The following is a 16,056-nucleotide window of genomic DNA, read 5'->3' as shown; positions in this document are numbered from 1 at the left end:
CCTGCTGATCTGGAGGTGGATGTGCAGGTGCTGTTAATTTCTGCTGCTTTTGCAGAGTCATCTCTGCCGGAATTCAGGAAAAGACTTTTCCCAAACAGAGAGCTTTATTCTATTTCTGTCCCTCTTTTCCTTGAAAATCTTTTCTTTTTGTCTTAACCTTGAAAGGAGAACACAGTGTTCCCCTGAGTGCTTCTTTTCTTAGATTAAAAGTCGAAAAAGAGATTCCTCTAAGTTGTTTTTCTCTTATTTCATATTAAAAAATCTCACGTTTGAGTCCAAACGAGTTGATTCCTAAAAGGAGCTTTGCAGCATGCATTGCAGAGAGGTGAAATCCTGCACAAGGTGTGTCCTGCAGTGGTGGGTGTGGCTAACATCTTCACTGCAGCAACTTCCACTGGATATGATAAAAAACAGGCTACGAGAGGAGGGGGGAGCGCACAAAGCATGGCACCGCACACGTTTCTGGTGTACATGAATTCCACGTTTATTTTCCACAGAAGAAAATGATGTTTCGCTTTTCTTTCTGATCCGTTTGTAGGTTACATTTAAAACCATTTCTATGAAAAATTGTAGCACCAGAACAGATGTCTATTGCCCATTCTTTTGATAAAAATATCAATTTTGTGCTGTTTTTTTTTTTTATTTTTTTTATTTTTTTTTTTTTTCAGTGTTTATCAGCTTTGATTGCAGTTTTTTTTTATATAAAAAAAGACTAGCACTTCATTTCTGGTTCCAGTCATTTGCAAAATAAATTAGACATTTGTATATCTTGGATTTCTTGATTTGATTCACAACAAATACATTTAGAGCAAAATAAAAAATTGGTCAGTAGTAAGCATAATCCGAGCAGGGAATCAGCTTTCAGGATGATTATTATTATTATTATTATAGATTTATATATATATGTATACATATATATATTTATACTATGTTTATATACAAGTATGGCACTTGATTACACAAAAGCAAAAAGCAGAAAGAAAAAAAAAGAACACATCACAAATAAAAGCAGTGGGCGCTTTGGTGTGTCATAAATTAAGGAAGTCACAGACGTTTGCTTGCAGCAAATTCACCACATTTTGCAAGTAAGCTAAGAAGCAATGGAATGGTTACATATGTTAAGGTCAGTGGTGCAACACAGGCAACAAAAAAAAAAACATAAATCAGGCTTGATTTCATCTAACCATACAGAGGATTTATATATGCACATATAAATCTGGATGGTAGATTTGTTTTCTCCGTAGAATGGTGCCATTTAGTAAGAAAAAACGGGTGGAAAAGAAACGTTTTCAAACACCATCAGGGCAGAAGCACATTTGGGTAAGATCAGGCTCTGGAGTGTGTTCACCTCTTAGTGCAACTTTTTTTTTTTCTTCATTTTTTTGCATTTTTCTCTCTTCAAGTATAACAGCCCCAACAAAGAGTCACTGAACACATCATGGCCTCGATTTTACAGAGTAGAAACTTTACCAAAAAAGTTGCATCAGTGCAATAATATTAATAATAATAATTAAAAGTTCTTCAAAGAAAAATGAATAATCAAAGAAAATCTGCCCACTCATGACAAGAATAAGCATGTCCATCACACGTACGCAGAGTCACTGGACTGCGTGCGCCCGAAGTTGGGCACACTCATCCTGGGCAAGTCCTTGTTCCGGATCTCATAGATGGACTTTCTCCGGGCTTGCACGCCTCTCACGGCCGTTTTGATTTTCCTCCAGCCCAGGTGATTGAGTTCCGCCAGGTTCAGAACCACGCAAAAGCCGCTGACGGCGAACATGAAGACCAGGAAGACCGTCTTCTCCGTGGGCCTGGAGACGTAGCACTCGACGTCTTTGATGCAGGGGTAGCGGTCGCACTCGTACACGGACGGGACGTTGAATCCGTACAGGAAATACTGGCCCACTAAGAAGCCTATCTCCAGCGCGTTCCTGAACACCACCTGGATGATGTAAAACCTGGAGATGCCCTCCTGCCGCCTCATTTTGGACTTTGTAGTTCTCATGGCCGAATTGGGGATCTCTTTGACTTCCAGACAGTCCGGTTCCGCCTCTTTGGTGGAGTTCTCGGTGTTCTGAAGTACTCCATTCACGATGGTGTTCTTGATCTTTTTGCTCTCGTCTCGCTTCAGAGAATCTTGATCCTTATCTAGGGTCAGGTAGACCGTGGAGTAGCGGCGCTCCTTCTGCTTGGCAGACTGATGCACTGAGTATGTGATAAAACAAAGGCTGGGCGTGCACACCATGATGATCTGAAAAACCCAATATCTAATGTGTGAAATGGGAAAAGCCTTGTCGTAACATGCCTGGTTGCAGCCCGGCTGTAAGGTGTTACAAACAAACATGGTCTGCTCGTCATCATAGACTGTCTCTCCAACTATTGCTACGATTAGAATCCGGAAGATGACCACCACTGTTAGCAGGATCCTAAAAAGCAAGCAAACAAACAAAGAAGGTGAAAATATGTGGAGGAATATGTGGAGTTGGGAGCTGTCCAGGTGCTGAAACGCTCCTGTCCTTACCGTCAGGGTGAATGATTATCACCAAACTCACCACCAAACATCAAATCAATACATCAATATTTATCTCTTTTTTTTTCTTTTTTGCAGCACCATCCCAGGTTCCTACAAGACAGCTGCCACTTGGAAGACGACAAAAACAGGAAAGCTACGAGACGGAAAAAATCCACAACACAGACACGAAGGACTTGGCACCATGCTACAGAAGATCCTGGAGTCACAACACAGAAACGGGGGGCTGGGAACCATGCTAAAGACGGTCCTGGAGGCTGCTGGGTTTCTTCTTGCTGATCATCTTACCTTCCGATCATAGTAGAGTGCTGCTGGACAGCAGCCTCCAGGAGCCTCTCTAGTATAGTCCATTCCCCCATTTCTGAGCATCCGGAGAAGACGAATGTTCAACGGGTTCAAATTCCTCCAAAAAAAGAAAAAGGGGGCTTGATTTCCTTTCAGAGTTCTCTCTTTTTGTTTGTGGTCAGGCTCCAGAGAGTCCGAAAGGAACTAAAACAGGCATCCGTTACGGGATGCTCCTCCTGTCTCCGCGCGCGCTCTGGCTGGATGTGAGCTGAGAGCGCAGCGCCCAGGAAGAGTCCAGCTGTGCGTGCTGAGCGCTCCCCGCAACGTGGCCACGCCGTTCCTTGTCATCAGAGTGTGAGGGCTGATTACTGTAAGCCCTCCTATTTTCGATCTTCAGATCAGGTTGATGGGCTGGGCGCTGCGTCTGAATGGAGGCAGGTTGGATTTAATGTCTTGCCAGCGTTAATCCGCCCTTAAGTAGTCTCCCCCCTCCCTCCCCTCCCTCCCATGCGTCACGTACGCGCACAGACAGGTCGGTGCGAGCGCAGGCGGGAGTGGCAAGGCTTCTGATTTCTCTTCATTTTGGGGGGTGTTTCCGCTGTGGGATTCTCAGACTTCGTTTTTTTAATACTTTCAATAAAAAACGTCTCAAATTTCCTCAAATCCTCCTCTTTGTTCCACTTTGGATAAAACAACAGAGCCAATCTTTTTTCCTGGAAGAGGCCAGCTTTGCACGCCTTGGGGTTTCCCCCCTTCCCGACCCCGCATCCCCCCTCCCGCATGTCACAAGCACGGATGATAGAGCCGCTGCTTCCAGCTCGGGGAGAGATGACGCTGTTGTTACAGTGACAGAGTGAAAGTACCATCCCAGTTGCTAATCGCTTTACAAAGCAGCGCTGCCTGCACGCCTGCTTGCTTCTCCTCTGAAGTTTAAAAATAGAATCAGAGTCTGTGACCCCGCCCTGCATATCTCCGGGAGGTTCCAACTTATCCATACGACTGACTTTTGAAAAACGAGATGCTCCGCCCCATAATATTCCATCATTTAATACATATTTCCCCCTATTATCATCTCATTCCTTGGAGTTTGCTTGTCACGTGACAACGGTGCTGCCCTTAAAATGAAACTTGTTGGCGGGGTTAGTTTCTCATGATCAGATGATCCTCTTGACTCGCTGTAATCGTTTCTAATTCAAATCTTCAATAACCTTTACGCATCCATCACGTGAGGAAAAGGGCAGAGCTGCGCCACAGACAGAGATAACAAAGATAATTTAATAACATTTCAAGACTGATGATATATATATTTTTTCACTTTTGGATCAGTTTCACTTTGTTCCATAGGCTCATCCTTATAACCGATAAGGACATTTTCGGATCTTTACGCACGCCTATATCCGGTTGTAGGTGAATTCCAGCAGACTCCACGCCTGTGCCAGCAGAAGGTGGGGGCAACTGGGTGAGGTTTCCCCCCCTCTCCCGCAGAGGAGCGCGCTTTTGGCGGCGTTCTCAGCTGCAGGGACAGGAGGTGCTGAAACGGACAGCTCCGCATTAAAGCCGCCGCTTCTGATTACTCCTGATTGTCTTTAGGTGATAAATCCGAGGTGGATAAACTGATGGTAACTAAGCACGTTGGGGAAAAAAAATCTCTTTTCAATGTCTGAGAAAAAAACTGACTTATATGAACTCAGGACAGAAAAAACTCGGAAGAAATATAACTTTGAATCGGAGTTAAAAGCGTTCAATGTTTCTGTAGAAATGACTTTAGGAGACAAATTCTTAATAGTTTCAAATCCTAAAACAATTCAAGAAAAGTTTGATTAAAATTAACAGAAAAAAATAAAGTTGGCATTTGATATTCGGTTGCAAAGTGTTTAACTTTGTGGGACAGACGTGCGCAAAAACCACCAGTAGAGGTTCAGGACTTGAACCAAGCAGCTCAAAAACTAATTTTAATGTTAGTGTGATGACAATATTATGACAAATATGTAAAAAAATCTAAATTACATTAATTAAATGCAAGTTTTTCGTTTAGAATTGCATCTATTTCTGGTGAGAAAATCGATCTTTACGCACCAATAAATGAAGGCAGCAGCGTCTCCAGGCAACGGAAGCGCATACCAGAGGTGATGACCTGACCGTGGGGCAGCTCGTGACTCTTCTCTATAGAGGAGGCAGCTATGATCATCTCATTATTAAAGTCAGGAGATGAAAAGCAAAGCTTCTTCTTGATGTCAGTTTTGCGTTCAGCTGCAAAGAATCGTAAAATTCTTGTTTTGTTAAACTTACATTTATTTTCCATTTTTATATTAAGATTAAACTACTTTCCAAGTTGGAGTTGCTCATCCAAAAGTTCACATTTTAGGCCTTTTAATTAGAAAAATGTGGCAGCGCCATCCAAATCCATTCTGACGTGATGTCAAGGATAAACCCTGAAATACAAATTAATGTGTTACAAAATATGAAAATATCAAATGCTCTCCAGATAACTCCTTCTAACCTGCAGATAAATCCACACTCAGCTTTATTATTGTGACTTTAAAAGTTTCAGTCACTGGGCGGGGCTTCTGTTGCGCATTAAGGGGCTTTTGGGGCCACGCGGAGATTGTGTGATGGTGCCAGATTATCTCCACGTCGTTCCAGTTCGTAAGAATGCTACACTCCATAGGAAACTTCAGGATCAGAATGCCTTTTAGGCTTCGGGCTTCATCTCTAACACTTTCTTGTTTTTTCCCCCACAAAGCGTCAGAAGAAATAAAACAAATCAAGTGGTGTTTGTGTTTACTCATGTGAAGCCCAATTACCAATAATACACCAGTTCAAGTTAGAGTCAAATGAAGTTAACGTACAATATGCGCATTTTAGTGCGTAAATACGCACGGATGAGCTGCTCTCGTCGCAGTTTTTGCAATTAAATTGGAACATTTATGATTCAATCTTCATGATTAACCCATTTTTGGAGGTTCTTCTGATGAGAGTGACCAACTATGGAGGTGATTTTTGCGCGAAGTGTGAAGCTAAACTCACCATGCAGGCATCGTCACACACTAAGACGCGCCCGCGTGATCCCATTAACACAACACACAATGAAATTAATTTAAAAATGTTTGTTGTGTCGCGTATTAAATATCTGCAAACAAGCAGACAAAAAACAAAAACATATAAACTTCTAGCTACTAAAGTGGAGTTGTGATGATCAGTCTCCTATGTCATTTTGTCCAGAGAGTTTACCCCTCTAAAGTAGATTTAGATTGAACATTGACACAATTTGTATTTTTTTCTGTAATTTACTCGAAACAGTTACTCTTTTTTTTTGGTATAGTCCTCAAGTTAATGTGTTTTGGCAGAAAATCTGTAATTTAATTCATGACAAAAATCAAAGCATGTTTTGTTCTGGAAGAATGTCTGGTTGGGTCACAAATCCAAGAATATGCAAAAGGATTCTGGTCTGTTCTCTTGTTCATTTTGGCAAAATTTGATATTCACAAATGTAAATTCTCTAGACGAAAACTACTTTCCATTGTATTCTTTCTTGAGTTCATTTTGTATATTAATACTATCTGAAACTCTGAATAACAAAAAGCATACAAAATTTTGTCTGTATGCGAAATATTGAATATTTTGACCTGAAAACGAATCCCCTGGCATATTTCTACTCATGGTTTTTTCTTGTATTAAAATCTTCCCTTTAAAGCAGGGGGGTCAAACTCAATCAAACAAGGGGCCAAAATCCAAAACACACTGTAGGTCGCGGGCCGAACAGGAATAACAGTTGTTGAATACTCTAAAACTAAATTTTAAAACTGTAAAACCGTTACTTTTTAACATAATTATGAACTAGATATATAGCATTACCTGGAAAAATGTTATTGTGAATGATGTAAGCCGAATTTGGCCGCTGAAGATGCTAATGGTGATAGCTGAAGATGCTGAAATTGATAGCTAAAAACACTAAAGCAGATAGCTGAAAATGTTGAAGCTAATATCTGAAAAGCTAAAATGAATAGTTGAAATCACTGAAGCTAATAGCTGAAAAAGCTAAAATAGCTGATATCACTGAAGCAAATAGCTGAAAAAGCTAAAATAGCTGAAATCACTGAAGCTAATAGCTGAAATCACTGAAGCTAATAGCTGAAAAAGCTAAAATAGCTGAAATCATTGAAGCTAATAGCTGAAAAAGCTAAAATAGCTGAAATCATTGAAGCTAATAGCTGAAAAAGCTAAAATAGCCGAAATCACTGAAGCTAATAGCCAGCTAAAATATTAGCTAGATGCCAAAATAGCGTAAAAAAAGAAACAAAAAAACGTAGGTTAGCCAAAAAAAACTAGAACGTAGCTGAAATATTAGCTAAATATTAGCTAAACTATTACCTATTATACGAGCTGCTTTTCTCCTTCAAAATCTCCTGGAATGATCGTGTTAATGATTGAAAAATTACAGTAAATCAAAGAATTTAAGACACTCTGACTAGAGTATGCATGTAGGAGAGTAGATAAAGACAAGCTGCCATTTGGAAAATCCCACCAAAAATAAATAAAAATCCTGTTCCAGGACTAACATCTGAAGGACAAAGAGTGAGAAACACATGACAGCATGATGCACTTGTGTCACAGGACATGTCAGAGGAGTCATAATCGTAATAGCAGCAAACAAGCGAGTTTTTCTTGTCAGATTGGCAGGACGTGTGCAGGCTGACAAATGGAGAGATCCTGGATTCATCAGAAAAGGTAAAATATATTAAAAATAAATCAATGTCTGAAAACAGATTTTCAATAATCCTTTATTATTTTGTGCAATTCTCTCATTTTTTCTGATTACTATGCAGCAAAAAATGTCTATTTTCAAGCAGTTTTTCTTTAAAAATTTGAAATAAGATTAAAAATAGCAGGAAAAAGAAAGAAAATCTGCTCTTTTGTGACTTGTCAAATACTTTTTTTACTCTGCAGAGAATAAATCAAGACATAGCAAATAGCAAAGGGCAGGACTGTTTTACTCCAAGCAGACACTGTTCAAGCTCCAATGACTGTAAAAAAAAAAAAAAAAAAAAAAAACTAGTGGCTGAGAGCAGTGGATTGTCCCACCACAAGGAGGACAAGACAAAAGGGCACAGCCAGCCATGAATCATATGTTGCTGTCACCCGACCCCAAGCCATAACCCTTCACTATGATTCTTTTATTTTTTTGTTCTTATGTAATGAATTGTGGTCTGCTTTAAGCGTCGTTTTGCCCCAGTATTCAAACAACGTTAACAGTTTTTGATCAGAGTTTGGTTAATCCTTTGCAGAAAAGCCCCAAAAAGGGAAAAGTGGATTGTGCCGGCCATCGAAAGTGTGTCAAAAAAATACATTTTTAGTGTAATTGCTCTTCCAAAGCATGCGCAATAGAGCCTACGACCAGGTGAAGTTGTACAGTAGCATTTACCTGCAAAATACTTTTACGAATCGTTCAGTAAAAGCTGCCCGGATTGAATCTAAATCTTCACTTTTCCATTTTGTTCTTTGCTGCTGAGACGAAATCTTTCTGGCACAATGATGATAATTCTACTACTCACAGCCCCTCTGGAGATCGGCTTCATGCTCGTCAGAAGAGATGAGATAATAAGGAAAAATTGTCCTTAACTAAAAGCACTTTGATTTTCTAAAGGAATTCCACATCCTAAACAGAGCAGAAGCTCATTTCAAAGGAGCTCTGAGGGGAAGTCATTCGCCTCTTTCTGCATCCCAGTCAATAATGTGCACACACACTGAAACACATTCGCATGGAATTGAAGAATTCGGTCATGCTCAATAAAACATAAATATGAACGGGAATATTTACTCCGTAATCTTCAGGGTCATTTGGAGGTGAGAGTGTAAACACGAGAGTGTGAAGCATCCTTAATTTCTAAGAGTAAACTGGTTTCTGGCTGCTGCAGACGTACTGACAGGCTGTTGGTGAAATCTCCTACATGATGTGCACAGTTGGAAAAAAAACAATTTTCCATCAATTCTTTTTACGAGTTTGGGCATGTAACAAGCTTTAGTTTAAGTTAAAAAAAAACATTTTTAAAAGTAAAATCTGTCAAATTCTCAGGTAATTTCACAAATATTGAAATTATCTTCTTCCTGCAGCTCAGAGATGGAACGATTTAACCCCTTCATGTCACATTAAATCCACGACTCCTTGAATGGAAAAAACATTAAAGACTTTTTTTAAATATATAATTGAAAATAAAGTCAGGCATGAAAGGAGAAGAACCCAGCTGCAGGTAATGCAAGGTGGATAGACCCACGTTTTTTTCACCGCACAAACTTTTCAACTTGTTATATTTAATTTTACTTGTGGAATTCTGTTTTTTTTAAATACGTTTCCCTAGTTGTGTTTGTGAAAACACAAAAAGGCGAATTTTATATGAAAAGTTTCATCCAGGTGTTCTGCCCGACTCTACTCACAGGTGGAGGCGTGTCGGTCTACTCCCAACTGCTCGCTTCCCGTGACAGCAGGCGGAACGCCGGTGCTCCTTACTGTAGAAAATTCATGTCAGTCCCCATCCCAAAACGAAACAACGATCAATGTCATTGATTTCTAATCGCAGACAGCTCTGTTCAGCTCTGTTCTGCGTTGCATTCAGAGATCAACGTTCATCTTCTGCCTCATTTATTGAAATAAAAGATAGCTTTTTATCCAAAAACTTCTCTTTATTTCCATGAAATGCTAATCACAGAATGTTTAAATACGTTTGAGTTTATTTTAGAGACAGTTTTATTACTCTGATCTCACAGCTGCACGGCAAAACACAGCACTTTTATATTAATAAAATAAAAGTACAACAAAAAACCAACAATAATGATAAAAACAACACAAAATAACATAAAAACACAACTTCTGTTTTTGGATAAAATACTATTTCCATTGGACATCCATCGCTTGCATTAGGTCTAGCCGCCATTACGTCCACCATGTTACCTGCAGATAGGTAATCAAAGATGAAAGGGTCGTTTTTGATTGAACTCGATTTTAGATTTATTTAAGTTTTATTTTTTTGTTTGGATCTCAATAATCTGGTTCGTCAGGCACTTTATTAACACTTGAAGCCCTTAAGAAACCGGAACAGTAACTAGTTCAAATGGTTAATAGTTATTTTTTTCGTATCATCTTTTGCTTTTTTGTAAAAGTGTTCCCGATCGCCTAGGACATAGTTTCTGCAGAGCAGCAGGAGTATAGAAATTTGCTTCTGAGTTGGGATCGGATTGTTGACACGGAGTAAGCCTACACTCACTTCCCATCATCCCTTTGTTTACAAGCTCTCGTGCTAACTTACAACACCAAGCTAGCATTAGCGGTGCAACAAAAATGGCGTTTAATCTTAAATTTCTACTCATATGTCCTCCATCTTGAGTAAAAAGAAGATTTTCTATGACCCATGAAACTTTCCAGGACATTTTTCTGTTTTTAATGTCAGCAAAATCAACAAAACTGATTCCTCTGTTGGAATCTGGACATTTTGTGGATTTGAGAAATGCTCCATATTCAGGATGGAGAATCTATCTACCGTCTTCTTCTGGTGTGCTCGCATGGACGTGCATGTCGATGGATGAAATTACAGAGCCGTATGTGGTTAATTGAATCGGGAGCGCCACGCTCCTCCCTCCGTCTCCCAGGTATGCTTGCAGCTAGTGCGGGATCCGACTTTTTTTTTTTTTTTCCCACAACTTGCTCCAGACCCCAGTAAAAAATTCACCAGCTTGCCTCTCTCTGAGTCTCTGGGTACAAGGACTGTCAGCTTGGCATTGAAGCCCGCTGCCTTCTGCAGGCTCTGCCAAGGCTTCTGGGAGGAGAAACAGCATTAAAATTGGGCTAGCGGCTTCTCTCCTCAGGATATTTAGGAGGGCGGACAAAAAAGCAATCAAAGTAGGTCTCATATGGCACTCGCATGAATGTTGCAGAATGTTTCCCCACAAGTTTTTGTCTGAGATTATTGCGTTCACGTCTGAGAACGACTTCTGTCCTCGTGTTAGTCAACAGCAGAGGATAGGAAGTTATGATAATAAGAAATCAAATATTTATGAGTTCAATTTGAATAAGCTGCAACAAAGACAGATTTGTAGGTCCACTGCTCAGCAAGATTACTGGAGTAAGTATATAGGGGGTTCCTGGGGATTATATGCTGCACTATTCTGGTGTTGCTCTGGAGATTATGATGCCATTCAAGGCTAAAAAGCCGTTTTCTGAGTGATTTGTAAGAAACTTTATAATATTTTCTGATTTTTAAAGCAAAACTGCTTGAAAATAGACTTTTTTTCCTTCTTTTACTGCACAGTAATCAGAAAAAAGTTAATTCTCCTCTAAAGAATTGCACAAATTAATACTGGTGAAGTTTTACACGGACACTTTGAAGGATTTTATTTATCTTACATTATTTTCAGCTGTTTGGGAGGTTCTACAGTCAAGACAACATCCTGTAACCAGCTCAGTGGCCATGTGGTAGAGTGTCTAGCCTGAAACTGGAAGGTCATGAGTTCAAATTTAGTTCATGTCATAGCAAGAACTAGCACCGAGACTCAATGACTCAGCATTTAAGGGCTTATATCAGCAAGCTTTAAGAGTAAAAAGACATCTGTTTTCTACTGATCAAAGTCTTATTTTGATACCGCTATGCATTCATTTAAATGTATTTTTAAATAATAAGAATTATGCTTCTTTTGTGGCATGAATAAAAACAGAAATATTAAAAAAAAGGTGCATTTTCTCAACTTTTTTAATTATTTTTTTACGTTTGACAGAAGCTTGTGTGATTTCCTTTCAAAATAAAAGTCTCCTTGTGCCAAACTGGATCATTCCAGTGCAGCTCTGGACAACATAATGTAACATGTGTTTTAAACTAATAAAAACGTTTGACTTTTTACCAAAGTTTTGCTTAGTATTTGTATTCTGGAGGAAGTACAGAGCAAACAAGACCTCAGGGATGTAAAAACCTTTACATAGTTTATCAAAGGTGCACCTCAGCCATAAATTTATAAATTAAAATGAACTTATCTAAATTTAAAAAATGCTAATTTAGTAGGGTTGCCACGATTAGTCGACTAATCGACGATTAATCGACTATTAAAATAGTCGACGACTAATTTAATAGTCAATTAGTTGTTACTTTATATTATAAGAAGTCAAAGTGTAGTAAAGTTGAAAGTTATATATGTTAGACTTTTGGACTATTTTGGCATTTTTTATGTTTTTTTAGGCTATTTTGGAGTTTAGCTAATACTTCCGCTATATGCTAGCTGTTTTAGCTAATTTAGGATTTTTTTTGTTTTTTTGGCTGATTTGGAGTTTAGCCAGTATAGGCTCTTTTTAAAGTTTTTTTTGGCTATTTTGACGTTTAGCTAGTTTTTCAGCTACATGCTAGCTGTTTTGGTTAACCCAAGTTTTTTTTAGGCTAATTTGGCATTTGACTAATATTTTAGCTGGCTATCAGCTTCAACGATTTCAGTTATTAGCTTCAGTGATTTTATCTATTAGCTTCAGTTATTTTAGCTATTATCTTCAATGATTTCATCTATTAGCTTCAGTTATTTCAGCTATCAATTTCACCATTTTTAACTATCAACACTAGCATCTTCAGCAACCAAATTCAGCTTACAGCTTTCACAGCTAGTGCTTTATATCTCATTTTTAGTTAGTTTAAAGCTAATGATGGTTAAGATGTGTGCTTCACATCCAGCTTGCACATGACCCGATTAGTCGACTAATCGGAAAAAATAATCAGTGATTAGTCGACTATTGAAATAATCGTTTGTGGCAGCACTATATTTAGTAACCCTTACTTGAAAAAAAATATTGTTACTTTATTTTTCTTTAGCCAAATAGCCACTATGAAGAGGTTAAAGAGAGATTCCTGGCTTATATTATGCAAAATCAAATTTTTTTGAACTTTTAATTGTCTTTTTAATTATAATGTTAATTCCTAATGAAAACAGTTTATTAGCACAGCTACAAGTCCACAAAACTAAATTAGGGTCAGGCAGGTGGAGGTCAGCAACGAGCATGGGAGTATCAATGGAGACACTAGAGTAGTCAGGATCCAGACGAGAGTCGAGGTCAGGAAAGTAGAAACATTGTGTCCGGATGACGCGCTCGGTCAATTTCTCCGCTAATTTTACTAATAGTTTGGTGAAATGATTTTGATCTACACTAGAAACTGATTTTTTTTTGTTTCTTTAACCCCTTCATGCCACTAGTTGGACTCCACTGAACACACTACATCTCCCAGCAACCCCAGCGCGCAGGAACTGCGCGCTGGGGTTGCTGGGAGATGTAGTGTGTTTAGTGCTCTAGTGACCAGAGTTTGGATGTTGTTTTTTTGTGGGCACAAGGCTAGCTATAGTTGGCGTCATGAAATAGACGACACAATATAGAAATATATTAAATTAACATATTATTTGGTATATATTTTATCATATACATATATATATACATACATACATATATATATATATATATATATATATATATATATATATATATATATATATATATTGGAATGGAGGAGTAACTAATGGACTTTTCCCCCAGATTTAAGTCTTTCTATTTAAGACTTTTTCATAAAAGTAATGATGAAACTTTTCAAAGAAGTGCTCTTCTGGGTTTTGGAATTAATTCCTTTTTTTCGTTGTAAATAATAGATTTAACAATGAGTAATGTTCTGTCTGTACTAAAACTCGGCTAAAGCAAACCCTAAGAGCCCAATCGCAAACGAGGGGGAAGCAAGGTCGCTGAATTAGTAAGTGGCAGATAAAATGGTAATTCTCTATGATGCTCCTATGAAACGTCAGGTCATGCACGAGTAACCCCCCCACAACCCCTTATTCATTAGGAAGGCTCGGTGCACTCAGGAGAGTCATGGGAGTTGAAACCAACAATTAGGGTTTAATAAAAATCAAGTCTAAAGTCCTTTTGAGTCGACACGTGTGGGAAAAGCACGGATCAGGCTTGACTTCAGGTCATAGATAGTTTCATGCCAGCCAATGCGCTAAAAAAGGCAAACATGAAGGGCATTAAAAGCGGCAGCCCCTCCCACATCACTCCAATAATTGGTTTAAGTGTCTGAGCAGCTGTCATTTAAGCTTCCCTTTAAGGAAGCTTCCACAGTTCTGCTCAACATTTACCTGCAAGCTACAAACGCACAATAAAGTTGATAAATAGATGAAATCATTAACAAAATTTAGACTTTTTTCTTATTAAATTAATCAATAATCAACAAACACTCAACTTTTATACTTGGAAAAAAATGTCATAAAAACCAGATTATAAAAACTTTGCAAAACTGTAAAATGAAGTAAATAAGTAGAGGTGGGATTATACAAATTCACTTCATACCACTCCTTTTTCAGCAATCAATCAAGCTCTACTTGATATTAGCTACTAATGACCATATTTAATAAATCATTCACTGAAATGTTTAAAGTCAATTTGGTATTGATATTTAGCAATGATTACTGGATTCATGTAATTATGTGTTCTAATAACAATCAGTGGTTATTACATATTGTGTGAATAATTCATGTTTATTGAAAATATATAAGAATTATTTCAAAGAATGATCAATAAGCACTCTATCGTTACTTTAAAACTTGTTTTCAATGTGTAATTATTATTTTTCTACATTAATATAAAATTTTATTTTGATGGTAATTGATGATATATCTGTTACATGATTTATGATTTTTACTGTTTACTGAAATCATGATCTGCTCAGAACCGGATCACATAATTATGCAAAACTGTAAAATGAAGTAATTAAGTAGGGGTGGGATTATATTCTTCCCACTCCTTTTCAATCAATCAATCAAACTCTACTGACTTTAGGTTAATTATCTCAAAAAAGTAATGAACCAAACGTGACATGATTTTGTTTGTTTTCTATTTGTAAATCAATACATTTCATTATTACTGTAATGAGTATGAAATATTTTTTGTCCTGTATTTTTCATAATCTATACTTGAAATAAACAAATCAATCAATTAATCAAATGTGACATAAGTTTTTGTTTTTGTTTTTTTTAATTATTTAATCAACGCGATCCATTATTTCTGTTATGAGTTTAAAAAATCTTTGTTTTTTCTTCTGTATTGTCCACAATCTATGGTTGGAATGCTTGAAATAAACAAGATGAATCCATTTTGAGCACATTTCTTGTGGGATTAGCTGTTTGTATCTTGGATGCACAAACTTCCTTTATTTATGCTTTTCAACAAAATATAAAGAGAATAAAAGAACTGATTCTAAAACGACTGAGAATTAAATCTAAATAGCTTTTATAGATACTTATTTCTCACACAAAATTGATTTAGTCAAAAATATAAATAATAAATATCCTTCCGTCCATCTTTTTTTTTACTACAATTCCCAGAACACCACCCTTCACATTTGATTTAAAGCTCAAAATGTCCTCTGTGATATGGAGTCTCGAAAGAGCCAAAATGAAATAAATATATACACTATTAAATATTTCATTTTGGCTCTTTCCAGACTCCATACTGTGAAAACCAAAAGGAGTCAATTCATTATTTTGGGATATTTTTGGGTTTCCTCTTGCTAGAGGAATTTGTAAATGTTGATGTAATGATGTCACTTTATTAATTATTTGATTGACCTTAAGGGGTAACTTTCTGTGCTTGTACGAGCCGCTTTTCTCCTTCAGAATCTACTGGAATGTCGTTGATTGTTCTAACAATTCAAAAATTACAGTAAATCAAAGAAGGTGGTTAGCACTATTGCCTCACAGTAAGAAAGTCCTGGTTCATATCTTGTGTGGGTCCTTTCTAGTGGAGTTTTTCTGGACAATAATTCCTCCAAAAACATCCTTCATAAACTAATTGGTGATTTTTAATCGTTTCTAGGTGTAAATTTATGCCGTCTCTGTTGAAATAAGTGGAGATACTGTCCAACAGTAGCTGTGACTCCTACCAGGGCAGCCATATTCTGCAAAGTTCATGCAAATCAATTATAAAAGGAAACACTTGAGGTTAAAAACAAAATCTCCTGTTGAAAATCATTGTAATAATCGTCTTTGAGGTGAAATGAAAGTGACAGAGGGCCTAAACGGAGAAAAACACTTCAGCCTGTTAATGAATCTGTCTGTTTCTACAGAAAGTCGCATGGATTTATCAATACAGTTCGGCTGCTGGTATTTCTCCAACATGGATTCCCGACTGCAACAAGCTCAGTCAGATAAAAGATCCATGATTTCTGCTCTGAGAACGT

The 16,056-nt window shown here is 37.7% G+C and overlaps 1 protein-coding gene across 1 annotated transcript; it reads right to left on the bottom strand.

Moving 5' to 3' along the window:
- gjd2b (gap junction protein delta 2b) lies at positions 1-3,306 on the bottom strand. The gene is made up of 2 exons (XM_024278165.2): positions 2,819-3,306; positions 1-2,426 (listed from the first exon to the last, which is right to left on the bottom strand). Exons 1-2 carry the CDS (start codon positions 2,887-2,889, stop codon positions 1,583-1,585), a joined length of 915 nt encoding a protein of 304 aa, XP_024133933.1. The 5' UTR covers positions 2,890-3,306; the 3' UTR covers positions 1-1,582.
- Positions 3,307-16,056: the final 12,750 nt, after the last annotated feature.

The sequence above is a fragment of the Oryzias melastigma genome, linkage group LG22, assembly GCF_002922805.2.
Source record: "Oryzias melastigma strain HK-1 linkage group LG22, ASM292280v2, whole genome shotgun sequence".
NCBI lineage: Eukaryota > Metazoa > Chordata > Actinopteri > Beloniformes > Adrianichthyidae > Oryzias > Oryzias melastigma.
Note: the sequence above shows the minus strand (reverse complement) of the source record. Positions and strands in the feature narration are given on the sequence as shown.

Bases quoted from the DNA above. Each gene is read 5' to 3' on its own strand.
- gjd2b (XM_024278165.2), bottom strand. From the start codon at position 2,889: ATGGGGGAATGGACTATACTAGAGAGGCTCCTGGAGGCTGCTGTCCAG. The intron at 2,427-2,818 runs GTAAGATGATCA...CTTGCTTTTTAG, and splicing joins CACTCTACTATGATCGGAAG to GATCCTGCTAACAGTGGTGG.